The sequence below is a fragment of the Indicator indicator genome, chromosome 15, assembly GCF_027791375.1.
Source record: "Indicator indicator isolate 239-I01 chromosome 15, UM_Iind_1.1, whole genome shotgun sequence".
Taxonomy (NCBI): Eukaryota; Metazoa; Chordata; class Aves; order Piciformes; family Indicatoridae; genus Indicator; species Indicator indicator.
The window spans coordinates 23,297,853-23,315,994 of record NC_072024.1 but is presented as its reverse complement, the minus strand read 5'-3'; the positions used below and the strand labels follow the sequence as shown (position 1 = coordinate 23,315,994).

Below are 18,142 nucleotides of genomic sequence, written 5' to 3'. Positions count from 1 at the left end.
AACCAAAAACAATAAGAAAAGGAAATGGGGGGAAAAAAAGGAGACTACAAATGTGCCTCCAGGATCCCAAGAGGACACATTCATAAAGAACATAAACCTCAGTGTCGTTAAGAAGCCAGCTTGTTAGGAGAAATCAAATGGCAGATTGTTGTCAGTGTGCTGGGGGTGATCGTAAACAAATAAAAGCAGAGTGATGACCTCCTGTAGAGAGCAGATCCTCTCTTGATAAAGCGACACCAGTACAGTCAAGAGAACATCACCAAGTGGCACTGAGCTTGATAATGCAAATCAAAGGGAGGGAGAGTGTCTTCACAGGTGCCTACACAGCCCAGCTTGTGTTCCAGCTATGGGCTTCCAGCTTCTTGCATCAGAAACAGAGCAGGCTCCTAGATGGATTTGGGAATTATGAGAGACACTGCCCTCTCCTATTATGCCCCATAGGAGATGGATTGACCCCAGGTCACTGTGAAGTAGAACTGGAACCAATGCTGTTCTGGTTCTCTTCTCTGCTAGGTTTTTGTACCACCACACTTTCTTTCGATTTTGACTGCTGCTGGGTACCGAGAGGAGGTTTGGATGTTGCTGGGTGCTGCTCTTTTCCCTTAGTGCTAAGTCAGAACAGGGCCACATGCAGCAGCAGTTCAGATTCTTCTCTTCCACATGCTCTGCCCTGCATTTGTCAATGTCTGAATTTCACCAGCCATTATGCTGCCAATTTGTCCACTTCTGTTTCCATGAAGTTCATCACAGCCGTCTTCTGCACAGGCTTCCACTAAATAATTTTGTCATCTGCAAATCCTGCTGACCTAATTTTAATTTTTTTTTTTGGTTCTACCCCTGACTTCTGCCTTTCTGGGTAATTAATGAGTGTATTAAATACTAGCTCCAGTACAGATCCTTGGGACATACTAATATTAATCTTCTGCTGAGCTAAAAACTGACAGCTTAATGAATGAAACCCTGTGGAGAAGAACAGTGCTGGCAGTGAAAATCAGGATGGCTCCCTCTCATCTGAAGGATGAGAGGGAATGGATTGAAGCTTGAGGATGAGAGATTTAGACTGACTATGAAAAAGAAGTTCTTCACAGTGAGACACTGAAACAGGTTGCCCAAGGAGGTTGTGGTGTTCAAAACCAGGTTGGATGAGGCCTTGTGCAACCTGGGCTAGAGGGAGGTGTCCTTGCCCATGGCAGGGGCTTGGAACTGGATGATCTTTAAAGTCCCTTCCAACTCAAACGATTCTAGGATGATTTTATGATGATGAAAAATCCCAACAAACACCCCAAACTCTGCAAGTACAAGCACCTACAGGCTCCACTGATTTGTATGGGACTTGGGAGAAACCAGGCTGCTTAAGGAAAACCTAAAGCCAGTTAAAGAGGAAACAGCACCTCTGTAGACCTGTTTCACTTACTCCTTACAGAAGCGTGGAGCTATCAAACAGCACTTTAAGCATTTTCCCCCTATGAAATGGTTAAAAGTGCCTTGGCTGGAATATCCTTGTCACAACTTGTTTAGGTATTGGATCCATAGAGGACAAGAGAGAGCATTCATAGCTAATCAAGCCTGAAGTAAAAGATGAACAAAATGAACTAAACCATGACTACCACAGCTATAATCATGTTGGCAGGACAGGCTTCCTTGTCAAAGGCATTCAGTTTTGCCCAGACCCCAGAAAACATCTTGCATTTCTCTGACACTTTGATATAGTGTCTGCAGCAGACATTTCTGGAAGCCAAAGATAATATAGGGAGCAAACATCACCAAGCCATACAGAATAAAAGTGCAGTTTCTGAGTGTCCTGCCTCTGTTACAAAACTTCACAGATTGCATTGGGTTGGAAGGGACCCTCAAAGGTCATCTTGTCCAAACCCCCTGCAGTCAGCAGGGACACCTCCAACTAGATCAGGCTGCCCAGGGACACAGCAAGGCTGATCTTTAATGTCTCCATGGATGGGGCCACAGCTACGTCCCTGGGCAATCTGTTTCACTGTCTCACCACCCTCATAGTGCAGAACTTCCTCCTGATGTCCAACCTACTCTCCAACCTCCCCTGCTCTGGTTTCAAACCATTGCCCCTCATCCTATCCCCACAGGCCCTTCTGAACAGCCCCTCCCCAGCTTTCCTCTAGGTCCCCTTCAAATATTGAAATGCAGCTCTAAAGTCTCCCTGGAGCCTTCTCCTCTCCAGGCTGAACAGCCCCAGTTCTTTTAGCCTATAAAACTCAGATGTGTTATAACCATCAGCAGAAGGTCCAGAGCTATTTCTGAAGGTAAATGTGTGTAATTTATTCAGCAGCTTGCAAACACACTCATTAGTGTTCCCAAGTACAAATCCTGTTGTTTGAACCCTGCACCAAAGAAGAGCCAGAAGAATAATGCAAAAATAGAAATGAATATTCACAGGCTCTTGAAATAAAACCTCCTTCGTTCCTCAGCAATTGGAGAGATGAAATTTGACTAGCACAAATGTTTACACAAAGTGGAGAAGTCTGTGAGGGCATTTAAATGATCAACATTGGAGTAAGCTGTGCTACTGAGCCAGGGGCCTCTTCCTAGGAAGACATGAAGGTCTCTGGAGAATGTGCCTTGTGCTCCTGAACTTCAGAAATCACAGAATGGCTTGGGTTGGAAGGGACATTAGGAGGTCATCTAGTCCACCCTAGCACCCCTGCTAGTCAGCTAGGACATACCCTACTAGATCAGCTTGTTCAGAGCCCCATCAGCCCTGACTTTGAACACCTCCAAGGATGGGGCCTCCACAGCCTCCCTGGGCAACCAGTTCCAGTGTCTCCCCACCCTCACTCTGAAGAATTTTTTCCTCATCTCCAGTCTCAGTCTCCCCTCTTCCAGCTCAAAGCCATTGCACCTCTTCCTAGCATTCCCAGCCCTTGTCAAAAGTCCCTCCCCAGCTCTCCTGGAGTCTCCTTCAGGTACTGGAAGGCTGCTCCAAGGTGTCTCTGGAGCCTTCTCTTCTCCAGGCTGAACAGCCCCAACTCTCAGCCTGTCCCAGCCCTCTGATCATCTTTGTGTCCTCCTCTTGACCCGCTCCAGGAGGTCTCTTGTGTTGGGGGCCCTAGAGATGGACACAGCACTGCAGGTGAGGTTTCACCAAAGCAGAGCAAAGGGGCAGAATCTCCTCTTATCATCTCTGGCCACTCTGCTTTTGATGTAGCCCAGGCTGCCATTGGCCTTCTTGGCTGCAAGTACCCATTGCTGGCTCACGTCCAGCTTCTTACCTACCAGCACCCCCAAGTCCTTTTCTGCAGGGCTGCTCTCAATCTCATCATCCCCCAGCCTGGGTTAGTAACCAGGACTGTCACGACCTAGGTGCAGCACCTTGCACTTGGCCTTGTTGAACCTCATGATGTTCACCTCAACTTCTCAGTGGAGGTCCTCGTCAAAGTAGATTCTTTTCCTAATGTGTGATGCTGAGAAAATTCTGCTAAAGTTGAAATAAAAATGGAACATTCTGCCTTTGAAGTGCTCCTGGATGCTGTCTGCATCATAAGGTACACATTTAGAAACTAAGACCCAATCTCAAAGATAGATGAGGGTCCTTTGAAGATGATTGTAACTGGACTAGACTACCCTTTAGGTGCTCATACCAGAGTAGGGCAGCATTCAGTGTGTCCTAATTCTCCTCCATGGCAATTTAGATGTTTGTTGTTCAGTGAACGTTGGGCCAGATGGTGCAGTCAGATTTACTGTCCTCAGATGTGTACAGAAGATAGCAAGCACAGTACCTGCCTGCAGGACTATAAGGTGTCCAGCAACAGCTAATGCTGCTGTCCCTGCTGAAGAAAGTCCTAGGGAGCCCCTAAAACTCACCTAAATCACGTTTCAAGGCATAGAATCATAGAATAGTTTAGGCTGGAAAAGACCTTTAAGATCATCAAGCCAACCATTGACCCAGGTCACCACTAAACCATATCACTCAAGACCATATCTGCATGGCTTTTAAATCCCTCCAGGGCCTGTTCCAGGTCTTAACAACCTTTTTGGAGAAGAAATTCTTCTTCATACCCAATGTAAATCTCCCCCTGACACAACTTGAGGCCATTTCCTCTTGTCCTGTCCAACCCCAACCTGGCTCCAACCTGCTTTCAGATAGTTGTAGAGAGCAAGAAGGTCTCCCCTGAGCTGTCTTTTCTTCAAACTCTCAGCTCATTCATATAGGACTTGCTTTGTAGGTCCCTCATCAGCTTTGCTGCCCTGCTCTGGACCTGCTCCAGCACCTCAATGTTCCACTGAGGAAACCCAAATGTATAGAATGGCTTAGGTTGGAAGAGACCTCAGAGATCATCTACTCCAACGCCCCTGCCATGGGTAGGGACACCTCTCAGCTAGACTTGGTTGCTCAAGGCATCATCCAACCTGGCCTTGAACACCCTCATGGAGGAGGCATCCCTCAGGTCCCACTGGAATCTTCTCTCCAGGCTGAACATCCCCAGTTCCCTCAGCCTGTTCTCACAGCAGAGCTGCTCCAGTCCTTGGATCATCTTTGTGGCCTCCTCTGGACTCTCTCCAGCAGCTCTGTGTCCTCCTCATAATGGGAGACTCCAGAACTGGAGGCAGGATTGGAGGTGAGGTCTGAGCAGAGCAGAGCCCAGGGGCAGAATCCCCTCTCCTGCCCTGCTGCCCACACTCCTCTGGCTGCAGCTCAGCACACAGCTGCCTGCTGGGCTGCAGGAGGGCACTGCTGGCTCCTGGGGAGCTGCTCAGCAACCAACACCCCCAAGGCTCTTTATTCAGAACTACTCTCAACCCACTCTGCACCCAGCCTGGATTTGTGCCTGGGTTGACCCTACCCAGATGCAGGACCTTGCATTTTGACCTGTAGACTAGGAAGGTGCTTGGTATGTTAGACAGGAATGTGGGATGTTAAGAATGGAACTTGTAGCATAATCTCAGATTTCTTTGATGGGTTTTAGTTGCACATCTGTAAAATGGGGACAATGGGCAACTGTGAAGACACATTCATGAATTACCTGTGGTAAGGTAGCAGTGTAAGATGCAGGACAGAAGGGGCAAAAGGGAAATGGAGGTTTGCATGTAACCAGGGTGAGACAGAGTCAGCATAGAAACAAAAGTCAACAAAGGAGAAAGATGTCTGCACGTGGAGATGGCCAGCAGCAGCAGAATCCAGCCCTGGGCTGCAGAGGCCATGGTGGTTAGCTGCTGTGGCATGCTTTGCTAGCCTGGGCACCACTTTATTCATGCAACTTCTGTCTGTGCTGCTGGGACCAGGCCTTGATTGGCCAAGAGCTTGAAGTATCCTTCAGAGAAGGAGCCCTTTAAAATCCCTGGCCAGTACCTGGCCAGCTGCAGGGACACTGCTTTTAGCTTTTTTTGTTCCAAATCTGCAGTTGTAAATCCACCCTGAGGAGAGCTGGTTTGCCTCAGGAATGCTGGCTGCTGGCGTTTTCTCAAGGTTGACCACTGCATTCCCCAAGGGAACTTGATTGGTAGCTGGCCTACTTGGGAAAGGGACTCTGAAAGGAATTAAGGAGACAAAACAGAAACTGGTTCTCTTCAGAGCCATGTCTCCATGGTAGGTTACAGTCTGTGGTACACTGCAGCACCTCCTGCTCTTCTAACATTCCACTGCAGTAAGTGAAATCCCTCTGAAAGGACTCACTACACACACAGCTGAATTTGTGTTGGGTTACTTCAAGGTCAGCAGGAGATGCTGAGTTGTATTATTTATACATTAGAATGAAATAAAACCCCACACCTCATTTATTTATTTTGAATAGAAATGTATAATTTTACAGTTAAATGCATATTTTAGATAGGCAATATACATGAAGATATACAGAGAGAGCCTGGCAGTCTTGTTGTATAGGTACAGGAACTCTCTAGATTTTGTGTCATACTCTCTAGGGTGGGGGGCAAAAGGCTGGGGCCAGACTCTGTCAGTGGTGCCCAGGGACAGGACAAGGGCCAGTGGGCACAAACTGGAACCCAGGAGGTTCCATCTGAACAGGAGAAACTTCTTTGTTGTGAGGGTGCAGGAGGCCTGGAGCAGGCTGCCCAGAGAGGTTGTGGAGTCTCCTTCTCTGCAGAGATTCCAACCCCCCCTGGGCATTGTGCTGCTGTGCAAGCTGCTGTGGGTGCCCTGCTTTAGCAGGGAGGGTTGGACTGGATGATCCCCAGATCCCCTTCCAACTCCCTCCATGCTGGGATTCTGGGATTCTGTCATTTGCAACCAAGTAACCTTGAAAAGCTCACAATTCACTTCCCTTGGTACTGTTAACTAAGCCATGACACATAGTCACATGCCTATTTGTAACTTGTGTTAATTAATTGCAAGACTGAGGACTATTTGTGTTTTTCTAAAATTCTCTGAAGTATTTAAAGCAGAAACAAAGGTTGGGGGTTTTGTTTGCTACTCCTCTGGTCTTGTGAACCTTCCTCACCGCTGCCTATGATTTGTGTCGTGGTGTACCCTTTGAAAGGAGCTATAAATAACCTGCTTCAATAACCAGGCATTTACATTAGAAAGGTAGAGGGACTCTGAAGTGAAAGCCTGTTATTTTTATCTGATGTCACTGTTTCAGGATCACAGCCTTATCAGACTCCTCCAGAAGAATTCAGTAAGGTCTTGGGGTTCTATAGCAGCAGGGAAAGGCTTGCATCTCAAATGGGTTTGTAGGATCTGGGAGCTGAGATCCCAGAAGAGCTCTATTTCTCTGTGGGGACTCCATCCTCCTGGTATAGCTCCCAAGCACCCTAGGGACAGCCCTGGCAGCTCAGACTATGCAAAGAACAGCAGGGTTGGCCATAGTCTTACTCATTCTCTAAACACAACTGCTCCTCTCTGAATAGAACCATAGGATGATTTGGGTTGGAAGGGACCTTTAAAGGTCAAAGCCAGTAGTGGCAAGGAGATCAGCCCTGATGGAAGTTTAAGTTTCCCTTCTTTATTAGAATCAGAACCACAGAATTGTTTCAGTTGGGAGAGACCTCTGAGATCACCCAGTCTAACCCAATGCCACCATGGCCATTAAACCATGTCCCCAAATGCCATGGCTACATGTTTCTTGAAGACCTCCAGGGATGGGGACTTCATCACCTCCCTGGGCAGCCTGTTCCAATCCCTGACCTATCCTGTAGGGAAGATTTTTTCCCTAATCTCCAACCTAAGCCTCCTCTGGCACAATTTCAGGCCATTTTCTCTCATTCTATCACCTGATACTAGGGAGAAGTGACCAACCCCTACCTCACTGCAACCTCCTTTCAGAGAACTGTAGAAAGCCAGAAGGTCTCCCCTCAGCCTCCTCTTCAGACTAAACAACCCCATTTCCCTCAGCTGCTCCTCTCCAGCCCTGCTCTCCAGACCCCTCCCCAGCTTCATTGCCTTTCTCTGGACCTGTTCCATCCCCTCATTGTCCTCCTTGGAGTGAGGGGCCCAAAACTGAACCCAGTATTCCATTAACTGGCTGCCTTAGTTCTGGATATTTACTGCATTTATGCCTTCCTTTGGCCAAACATCTCTTGGAAGGAAAACACTGTCAGGCCTAAGAACTAACCAAAGTGTTCAGCTTTACTGCTGCTCTCAATCCATCATTCCCTCTGTAGGGAATGGCTGTAAGGCTGGGAGGATGTTCCCATAAAATCTTCAATAGGTTTATGAAGACACAGAAAGCCTAGCACAGTAAATTGAACATGATAACTCTACTAGCAGAGAAAGTGATAAAGAAATAATTGCAAAGGGAATGTTGGTTTATGTACTCTGTGGGGCTACGATGCCTGTTTGAAAGTGATGCCCTCCAGAACACTGTGATCATGGCAGGTAGGCAGGAGCAGCTCAGCAGGGACGTCAAGTGGAGGCAAGAACACGTCCCATGGGCTGATGGCAGCAGGATCATAGGTGAGTTAATAAGGTTTGCCAGGCAGGCTTAACAGCTGTGAACATCTGTGTGTATGGAAGGACTTCCTGGGCTGATCCCCAGCAGTGTGGGCAGCAGGGGCAGGGACAGAATTCTGCTGCTCTGCTGTGCTCTGCTGAGACTCCCCCTGCAGTGCTGGGGCAGCTCTGGGGTGCTCAGCACAGCACAGACAGGGCCTGTTGGAATAGGGCCAGAGGAGGCCACAGCAATGGTGGCAGGGCTGGAAGCCCTCTGCTGTGAGGCCAGGCTGAGAGAGTTGGGCTTGGTCAGCCTGGAGAGGGGAAGGCTCCAGGAAGACCTTCTGGTGGCATTTTAGTGCTTAAAGGGTTGATCAGAAAGCTGGGAACAGGCTTTTGAGCAAGGTGTGTTGTGACAGGAGAAAGAGTGGTGGTTTGAAACTAAAAGAGGGAGATTCAGACCAGATAGAAGAAAGACATTTTTTCCACTGAGGGTGGTGAGACCCTGGCCCAGGTTGCCCAGAGAGGTGGGAGATGCTCCATGACTGGCACCATTCCAGGTGAGGCTGTCTGGGGCTCTGAGCAACCTGCTGTAGTTGTAGACGTCCCTGCTGACTGCAGGGGGTTTGGACTGGATGGCCTTGAAAGGTCCCTCTCAAGAGGACCAACTGGTCTATGATTCTCTGAATGACCTCTGAAATACTAATTCCCATGAGCCTTTTGCTAGTTAATCTTGTTAATCAGTTAATAACCAGTTGTAATCTTGTTCCTTTGTTGACTGTTTTAGGTACCTTTTCACATTCTAGATTACTTTTTTCACTGATGTTTCTTTGGTGGAGGTATTTTCAAGGCTCTGCACCTATGAGGATGGAACCAGACAGCAAACTAAGCAGGAAAAAAACACAGCAGTGAAAGCTATCGAACTGGTCAGCCAGGAAAGACAGGTGAAGCACTGTACTTTCAGGTCAGTCATGGGTAAGAGACACAAAGGGAGCTGATGAAGTGCTGGAAGCTGCAGCCTGATAAGCAGGAAGGAAAGCGACCATCTTGCCCAGTGAGTTTTTGCAGGATATAGCTTAAACACAACCAGCATCAGACAAAATGATGTGGTGGAGGCCACATCCCTGGAGATATTCAAGGCCAGACTTGATGGGGCCCTGAGCAACTTTATCTAGTTGGAGGTGTCCCTGCTCCCTGCAGGGGGATTGGACAAAATGACCTTTGAGGGTCCCTTCCAACCCAATGCATTCTGTGATTGTGCATTAAGAGGCCTATCACTGCTATTCTCACCTTAAGCTACCATTCCCAGACCACTTTCCTTCTCCAGCTTTCTATTAACTTGCCCTTTTCATCTGCTCAGCCTGGTGGAGGCTACTCCTCATCTCATCTCAACCACAGCTTCATCCCTAGAGGAACAGTCTTTTCATTAAATGTGTTACTATTACTTGTCAGTCACTCTTTAGCCTCTAAATCAAATATTATTTTATTTGAGAGGTTCACAGGTTTGATTTCACAGAGTATTTTTCATTACTCTACTGGGTGAGCTCTGTTCTCCCAGTTTAATGAAACTGTTCTTATAAATAACTTGCACACAATGCATTTAGCTGCTGGTACTGCACAGAGCCAGCCCTAAATGACCAACATGTGGTACAGGCACACCTGCAAGGGTTGTGGTTGGACATGGCTTCAGCTAGCTTCATCCAGAACGCTTCAAATGAATTCCAGAACCTAAAATGGTTTGGGTTGGACCCTAATGATCATCCAGTTCCAACCCACTTGCCACGGGTAGGGACAGCTTTCACTAGACCAGAATGCTCAAGGCCACATCCAACCTGGTTCTGAACACCTACGGGCTTAGAGCCTGCACAAATTCTCTAGGCAATGTGTTCCAGTGCCTCACCACAGGGAAGAATTTCTCCCTAATGTCTGATCTAAATCTAGCTTCTTCCAGTGTGAAGCCATCGTCCCTTGTACTGTCACACCAGGCTTTTGTCAGAAGTCCCTCCCCAGCTCTCCTGTAGCCCTATTCAAGTACTAGAGGGCTGCTCTAAGGCCTCCTGGAACCTTCTCTTGTCCAGGCTGAACAACCCCAACTCTCTCAGTCTGTCTTCACAGCAGAGGTGCTCCAACCCTCCACACCTCTTCTCATTTTGCTGAAATTTCACCTTCTGAGTCTCAGATCTTTAGAGCTGGGGTTTCAGCAGGGTTGAGGGGGAGGGTTGGTTTGGGTTTTGGGGTTTTGTTGTTGTGTTGTTTTTGGCAGATGAGCATTTTTAAAGATCTTCAGATAGTCAGACGTTTTAAAAGATGTAATATCTGAAACTAAAATTGAGTGTTCCTTGGCCAGATTGGTATTTAGTGCCCTCTTTTTGCATAGAATTATAGAAACACAGAAACATTTTGGTTGGAAAAAACCTTTAAGATCATAGATCATAGAATGGTTTAGGTTGGAAGAGACCTCAGAGAACATCTGCTCCAACCTCCATGCCATGGGCAGGGACACCTTTCACACCAAGGGACACCTTGGTTTTTCAAGGCCTCATCCAACCCAGCCTTGAACACCCACAGGGAAGAGGCCTCCACAGCCTCTCTGGGCAGCCTGTTCCAGAGTCTCACCACCCTCGTACTGAAGAATTTCTAAATATCCAATCTAAACCTACCCTCCCTCAGCTTCAAACAATTCCCCCTTGTCTTATTGCTAGACACCCTCAGAAAAAGTCCCTCTGCAGCCTTCCTGGAGGATCCCTTCAGCTATTGGAAGGCTTCTCTAAGATCCCCCCAGAGTCTTCTCCTCTCCAGGCTGAACACCCCCAGCTCCCTCAGCCTGTTCTCACAGCAGAGGTGCTCCAGCTCTTGGATCATCTTTGTGGCCCTTCTCTGGACTCACTCCAACAGATCTGTGTCCCTCTTATGATCTTGACATCGAGTCCAACCATTCTCTAACCTGCTCTTTTCCTGAATGAATTCTAGAACCTGAGGTTTTCTTCACTCAAAAGCTGTTACAGTCATGTCTCAGTCCAGGAAAGCAATTGTGCCTCACTACAATATTAGACAAGTGCTCAGTACTCAGATCAAGTTGGCTTAGCCTTCCTGAGCAGCATGAGCCCCACAAGTCGTTGTGCTGCCCAAAGAGTTGGCACCCACATACTGAGCACCTTTGAGAGCTGAGGAAGCAGCAAGGCAGTTCCAAGAGAAGACAGGCAAACAGGCACCATCACCACTGTGCCATTAAACACTTCCTTTTTCTGAACAAGGCTTTAAAATTATTTCACTGCAAACACATCACCACGTGCTATACTGATAGCTTTGGAAAAAAACCCTTTCCACCAGCAATTGATTCAGTGAAAAAAGTGTGTATCTCCTTGCTTTCCTTGGGAGTGTTTTCAGATCTTCAGACCAACCAAGTGAGCTTGTAAAACCTTTCAGCAACTCTTCATTTTTATTTTCCTGTTTCAGCAGAAACCTTATCAGCACCTGGTGTTTGTTATTTACTATGTGCATTTTGATTGCCTCTTCAATCTCTTTAAAATGTAAAGTTCTTCCACAAATGGCCCAGCTGCTTGGAGAATCACCATTTATTGTTTGCCTTTATCCCTCTCACAATTAAGCAGCTCATTAAAGTACTCTCTCTATCGTTCTCTAATTGCATTCTTTGTGACTAAGACATTCCCTTTTTTGTTTTTTTATCAGACTCAGTGCACGGTGCACACTGATAGGCATCTGAAATTGCCTCAGATTGCTGCTTCATTCTCTGCCATGCCAGCTAACCACAACCACCCCACTCCCTCCCCCCAGGAGGAGCTACCTCTTAGAGTCCTGCTCTTTGCCCCACATCTTTCTCTCTGAATTGGAGAGAGATGGGTTTTTTTGGCTGGGTTGTTCACTGCATAAGGAATTGCTTGGATGGTTACTTCCACAGAGCAGTGGTCCACAACACAATATCTAGATAGAGATCAGTGACAAGTGGTGTCCCTCAAGAGTTTGTACTGGGACCAGTGCTGTTTAATCTCTTCACCAATGCCATAGTGGGATCCAGCACAGCCACAGCACGTTTGCAGATGACACCAAGCTGAATGGTGCAGCTGACATGTCTGGGGGATGGGATGCATCTAGAGGGACCTGGATAGGTTCAAGAAAAGGGTCTGTGTGAACCTCATGAGGTTCAACAAGGCCAAGTGCAAGGACCTGTACATGGATCAGGGTAATCCCTGCTATCAGTTCAGGCTGGGAATGGAGAAAGACTTGGGAGTGCTGGTGGGTACAAAGCTGGACATGAGGCAGCACCAAGTGCTGCCAGCCCAGAGCCAGCCCTGTCCTGGGCTGATCCCCAGCAGTGTGGGCAGCAGGGGCAGGGAGGGGATTCTGCCCTTCTGCTGAGACCCCTGCAGTGCTGGGGCCAGCTCTGGAGTGCTCAGCACAGCACAGACAGGGACCTGTTGGAGCAGGGCTAGAGGGGGCCGTAGCAATACTGGGAAGGCTAGAAGCCCTCTGCTGTGAGGGCTAGCTGAGAGAGTTGGGCTTAGTCAGTCTGGAGAAAAGAAGGCTCCAGAGAGACCTTCTGGTGACCTTTCAGTGCTTAAAGGGTTGATCAGAAAGCTGGGGACAGATGTTTTAGAAGGGCCTGTTGTGACAGGACAAGGGGTTGATGATTTGAACTCAGAGAACATTCAGACCAGATGGAAGAAAGGTATTTTTTTCCACTGAGGGTGGTGAGACCCTGGCCCAGGTTGCCCAGAGAGGTGGGAGATGCTCCATGACTGGCACCATTCCAGGTCAGGTTGGTTCTTTGGGCCTCGGAGCAACCTGCTGTAGTTGTAGATGTCCCTGCTGACTGCAGGGGGGTTGGACTGGATGGCCTTGAAAGGTCCCTCTCAAGAGGACCAACTGGTCTATAGTTCTCTGAATGACCTCTGAAATACTAATTCCCATGAGCCTTTTGCTAGGGCTAAGAGCCACCAGTTGTAATTTTGTTCCTTTGTTGACTGGTTTTTAAGTACCTTTTCATATATTGGAGTAATGGCCTTTAAAGGCCCCTTCCAACTCAAAGCATTCTGATGGTATGATTTTTCCATTCTTTGCACTGTCTGTTTAGTGTGGGAAGGGATGTGCCCACTCCATACCGGTCTCATCAACCACTGCAGCACGGCAGAAGAAAGCAGAGTGCTGCAGCAACTATGCAAAGTCAACCCATGGTTGTAGTAACTCCTCACAGGACCTGCAGCCCTGCTGCCTGCCTCCTAGCCTGTGATGCTAACAGTGTGCTGGACTTCCCATTTCATAAGCAAAAACTTCTCTTCATCATTTTACCGTGTAACAGTTGCTCATCAGTGTCTCCTGCCTTATTCTGCTCTTATAGTTGCTTAGTATGCTTCTGAGTTTGCTCTGAAGGAGAAGTCAGGCATTAACTGCTGTACCTAACTGTCATGTTTCATCCTAAGTTTCCTCCTAAGTGCACTTTGCTGCTCCTTATGAAAATCACTGCAGTCTAAGAAGTAGTTGAGAACAACAATAATTTTCCAGTAACACACTGAATGCTCATCACCATGCACTGCTGATGAAAGAATGCAGAGACCTACTGAGACTGAAAAACCTGCTCTTAAAAGCTGGGAAGTACTGAGATACAGACATTCTTCTCACCCCAGTCACTGCACAGGATGTAAGGTACTCAGTAGCTACTTCTTATCTACTCAGTTGTAATTATATTAGCTGTAAACACATTATAGTCATTGAGTCATGGGCTATTTGATCAAGTTTCTTCCTCATATCTGAGTCTTTACTGAGCTTATCTTCATAACTTGCCTGTGAAAGAAGGTTACAGATCCACTGACAGCAAGTGTAAAGAAATAAATAACTGTATTTCAGGGAGCAATTTGAGGTGTAGTGGTTTGATTTGCCAGAGCTTTCAACACCATATATCTTACTGTGCCCAGCTCCGAGTGACTTCAATTGCAGCTGAAAAGTTCAGCTCTTCTCTAGGTCAGAACACACAATTTCAAGATGTGCATTCAGAAAATGAGTAATATCCAAATGGGAGCTACAGAGAGAACTGAACTGTCCAGCAGCACAGTCCTCTGGGATGAAAAGGGAATAGTTTTGCTGAGGCACTGAGAGATGAAATACTAGTGGAATAAATGCTGTAAAATAAAAATAATCCTGGGCAAACTCTGTAGAGTTTACTTGCTTAGAGTGGATGAGGACTAGGTAACTTCTATACTGCCTAAATTAGAGCTGGGTAAACTCTCAGGTGGTGTCCCTGGACACTTCCTGGCAGAATTTAAATATCCTAATTCTGAGATAGAGTCCTGAAGGGAGGTTGGAGTGAGGTGGGGGTCAGTCTCTTCTCTCTGGTATGAAGTGACAGAACATGAGCAAATGGCCTCAAGTTGTGCCATGGGAGCTTTAGGTTGGAGATTAGGAACAATTTCTTTGCTGCAAGAGTGGTCAGGCATTGGAACAGGCTGCCCAGGGAGGTGGTTGAGTCACCATCCCTGGAGGTGTTCAAGAAACCTGTGGCCATGGCTCTTGGGGACATAGTTTAGTAGCCATGGTAGTGTTGGGTTGATGGTTGGACTGGATGATCTTGAATGGCTTTTCCAGACAGAGCAATTTTGTGATTTCCCCCTTCTTAAAATTCCTTCTCTAGCTCTATCTATCTACCTACCTATCTATCTATCTATCTAGCCCCCATCCCTCTGTTGTAGGCAAGGACAGGCAGATTCTCCATGCAAGAACAACATTCACTAAACAGCTTTGGGGAATTCCAGAGGCCTGACCTTTCCCATGCTCCATGAATGGTGAAGAGATCCTACCCTTAAACAGATGTTGAAATGGTGATACATATGAGTGCCTACTGACAACAAGGATAGCTTCAGGCTGCAATGCCAGCCTGCCTTTGGACTCACAAGATAGAATGGTCTTTCAAGAGTACTTTCAGGTGTGTTCAAAGATTCTAAAAATGGAAACTATGAAATGCACAGAAATTCCACCCTATGGAATGATGCTTATCCCTACATAAATCACCAGCTCATTTGAGTCTCCATCAAAAACCTCTCTCACAAAGGGAACTGACTAGTACAATGCCATCCTCTACCAAGTCAAATCACCACCAGGAAGCAAGTATACATTTTGTAACAGGATTACAAATTACAGAGGTAAAAAAAAAAATCATATTAAGACTTGTGATTCCTGAATTCCATTCTAGGTTCTGAACACACATAAATGATTATAGATCTCTCAGTGAGGGTTAAAATTTCCCTTTTATTCTTCTTCCTACACTGTCCTACTTCCCATGCTGTTCCACCATGCTTTTGAGCAATACATAGGAAAAGGTCATGCTCATGTTAGGCTGCCTGATGAAATCTAGCTACTTACTGTGCTCCTTGGAGGAGCTCCAAGTGGCTCAGACCAAGACTGCTTGTGGTATTCACCTGGTTTGCAGAGTTCATGCACCACCAAGTTCCTCCTCCTCAGCTTCTTCATCTTTTTCTGCACTTTGGTCTGCAATTTTTCCCCATTGACACAAAGAATAGAGGAGAGTAAGCCTTCTTGTGTGAAGGGTATAAGGATATGAAAAAGTGCTGTGTTTATAACAGAACTGTTGCTTAGCTTAGCTGTTAGCACCACTGTATGTACCATGACGTACACACTGAAAGCCTACAGTATGTAATGTAATACCCATACTCTTGATAGATTTTTGTTAGGGGTTTTCTAATCTGCAGAATTTAGAATTTAATCCATTTAGGGTTGGGCTTTCTTAATCCATAGGTCCTATTTTTAAAAACCACCACTTCACCTCAGCAAGGCTTCTGGAAGGTGCTGTCCAGAGCAAGGTGAAGGCAGCCTGACACACCATGATCCTTAGCCTGCATCCCCAGCAGGGTGAAACCTGCACATGGAATCATAGAACTGCTTACACTGGAAAAGACCTTCAAGACCATTGAGTATAACCATCAACCCAGCACTGCCAGGCACCACTGAACCATGTCCCTCAGCTTTTAAACACCATCACTGCCCAGGGCAACCTGTTCTAGGGCCTGACAACCCTTTCAGTGAAGAAGTTTCTTCTAATATACAACCCAAACCTCCCTTAGTGCAACTGAAGGCTGATTTCTCATGTCCTATCACTTGTTACTAGGGAGAAGAGACCACCCCCCAGCTGGCTCCAACTTCCTTTCAGGTAGTTGTAGACAGCAAATGAGGTCTCCCCTCAGCCTCCTCTCCTCCAGGCTGAACACCCCCAGCTCCCTCAGCTGCTCCTCACAAGACTTGTGCCATCAGATGGCCATGGGCAATCAATTGGCAAAGACTTAAAACAAAATTCAGTTTGAAAATAATTGGGAAATTGCCTCTCTACACTAGACCTTTGAAAAGCTCTCTTTCTTTTGATGTAAAACAAACTCTGCTAGTAGTCGACTTGAGGCAGCTGCGGTGACAAGCAGCATCAGGCTCATCCTTTCAGCCGGCCTGAAGAAAACTCACCTCCCTGCCCAGCTGCTCGAGCCCTTTACCACCGGCATGTGGAGCCCTTTTAGCCGCCAAAACCTGCAGCAGTTGGACTTGGCAGCCGCCCCGGGCCAGAGCCTGCCCTGGCCTCAACCGCTGCGGTGGTTGCCTGCGGTTGGCGCCACTAGAAACCACCTCAGAGAAGGCGGCGCCGGGCGGGGCAGGCCCAGCCCTCGGCTCGCCCCCTCCGCCCCCCAGGGCGGCCTGCCCCGCGCTGACGTCCCTCGGCGCGCAGTGCACGGCCGCCCGCAGCCGCCCTTAACCGCCCCCAGCGGAGATAGTTACTCGGCGCGGAGTATGGCTCCCCCTGCGCGTCAGGCGCTGTCTCTTCTTCTCCTCTCCTTTCACCTCACGGTCACCTCCAAGCTTAATATCCCTAAGGTGCTGCTCCCCTTCACCCGCGGCACCCGCGTCAACTTCACGCTGGAGGCCAGCGAGGGTTGCTACCGATGGTGAGTGCAGGTGCCGCCGCCTTTGTCCGCCGCTTCTCCCTCTCCCCGCCGCCCCCGCTGCCCGGAGAAGGCACCTGCGGCTGTGAGGGAAAAACCGCGACCCGGCGGGGCCTGATGGCTCTCCTCCCAGGGGCTGTTCTGAGGACAGCCGGCAGCGCCAGGCCTCCCCTCGCCGGTTTCACGTTACCCTGGGTGCTTTTCGGAGTGGCACAGCGGTGTGGGAGCAGAAACTGAGAGAATCCCTGATGGCCAAGGCAGGGCTTTACGAACCATCGCTGTATTTTTGCCTGCAGCAGGGGTTGAACCTTCTGGACAGGGGTTCTGGCTGGAGGCTGGTGCTGAAAGGCCCTGAGGAGAAAATCCTGGCTGTGGGAGATTTCGCCGTCATGGCTGGGTGTCTTGTGTGCACCTTACACCCCATCTGTGCTTGCTTTGCTGCCCCACATACCCCACCATGCCTCCCTCGGCTCTCCACATGTGCATCCCGCCTCCATGCGCATCCCATGTGCTCACCCTGCTGCCTCCTGCACCCTCAGTGCCACCTGACATGTGCTGGCCTCAGGTGTGTGAGGACAGCAGCCAGGGTTCACACATGTGGTGCTGGTGTGGAAACGCCCCATCCCTCGCTATGGTCAGGCATGAAGGACCACCAGCTTTGAGTTTGGAGTATGGATGTAAAGGAGGAGGGCTGGAGTTGCAGCATCTAGCTCAGGTGTGAGCCTCCTAGTGCTGCTCTGAGTGTAGGTGTGTGCTCTGAGCACATCACCTGTGGAACATAAAATGAATTTTCAGAAGGTAATATTTCTCCTCATTTGGAGGCCTCAGTGCTGAGCACGTGGGATCTTACACTTCTGGCTGGCAGCCCACAGCCTGCCTCACTGGGCTTACAGGAAGCACGTTTGGGTGGTGGTGAGCATCAGGGGCTGAGGGCAAATGCCATGGTGTATGAAGTTCAGAAACTGAGTCACAGTCTTCATGTTAATCAAGTGTTACTAAATCCTCATCCTCCAGCATCTCAGAATTGCCATGTAGAGAAATAATGAGCTGGAGGTATCCACCTGAAAAAAAAAATGTGGCAGCCAAGATATGTTTAGGATGCTGCTTCCATATGTGCCAGATGGATGTGTATAGCAGCTTTCAGTTGTTATTTTCTGGCTGAGAGTTCCTGAAATACATCTTACAGGGCTGTATTTTTGGTCTGTATTGGTCTGTTTAGTTGGTTGGCCACAAGCTTTTGATCTGTAAGAATTTACACATTTGAGGATGTTTGAACACGAGAACAGTAATCAAGAGTTTCTCTAAAAGCTGACTGAAAAGAAAGTTGATGAATGCGCTG

At 47.9% G+C, this 18,142-nt stretch overlaps 1 protein-coding gene across 1 annotated transcript in view; it reads left to right on the top strand.

Moving 5' to 3' along the window:
• The first annotated feature begins 16,651 nt into the window (after positions 1–16,651).
• The window catches only part of NUP210 (nucleoporin 210), an 81,703-nt gene continuing 80,212 nt past the window's right edge, over positions 16,652–18,142 (top strand). Inside the window, exon 1 of the mRNA XM_054387541.1 lies at positions 16,652–16,806. Coding sequence (XP_054243516.1) covers positions 16,652–16,806 — 155 coding nt within the window. The remainder of the gene's footprint in view (positions 16,807–18,142) is intronic.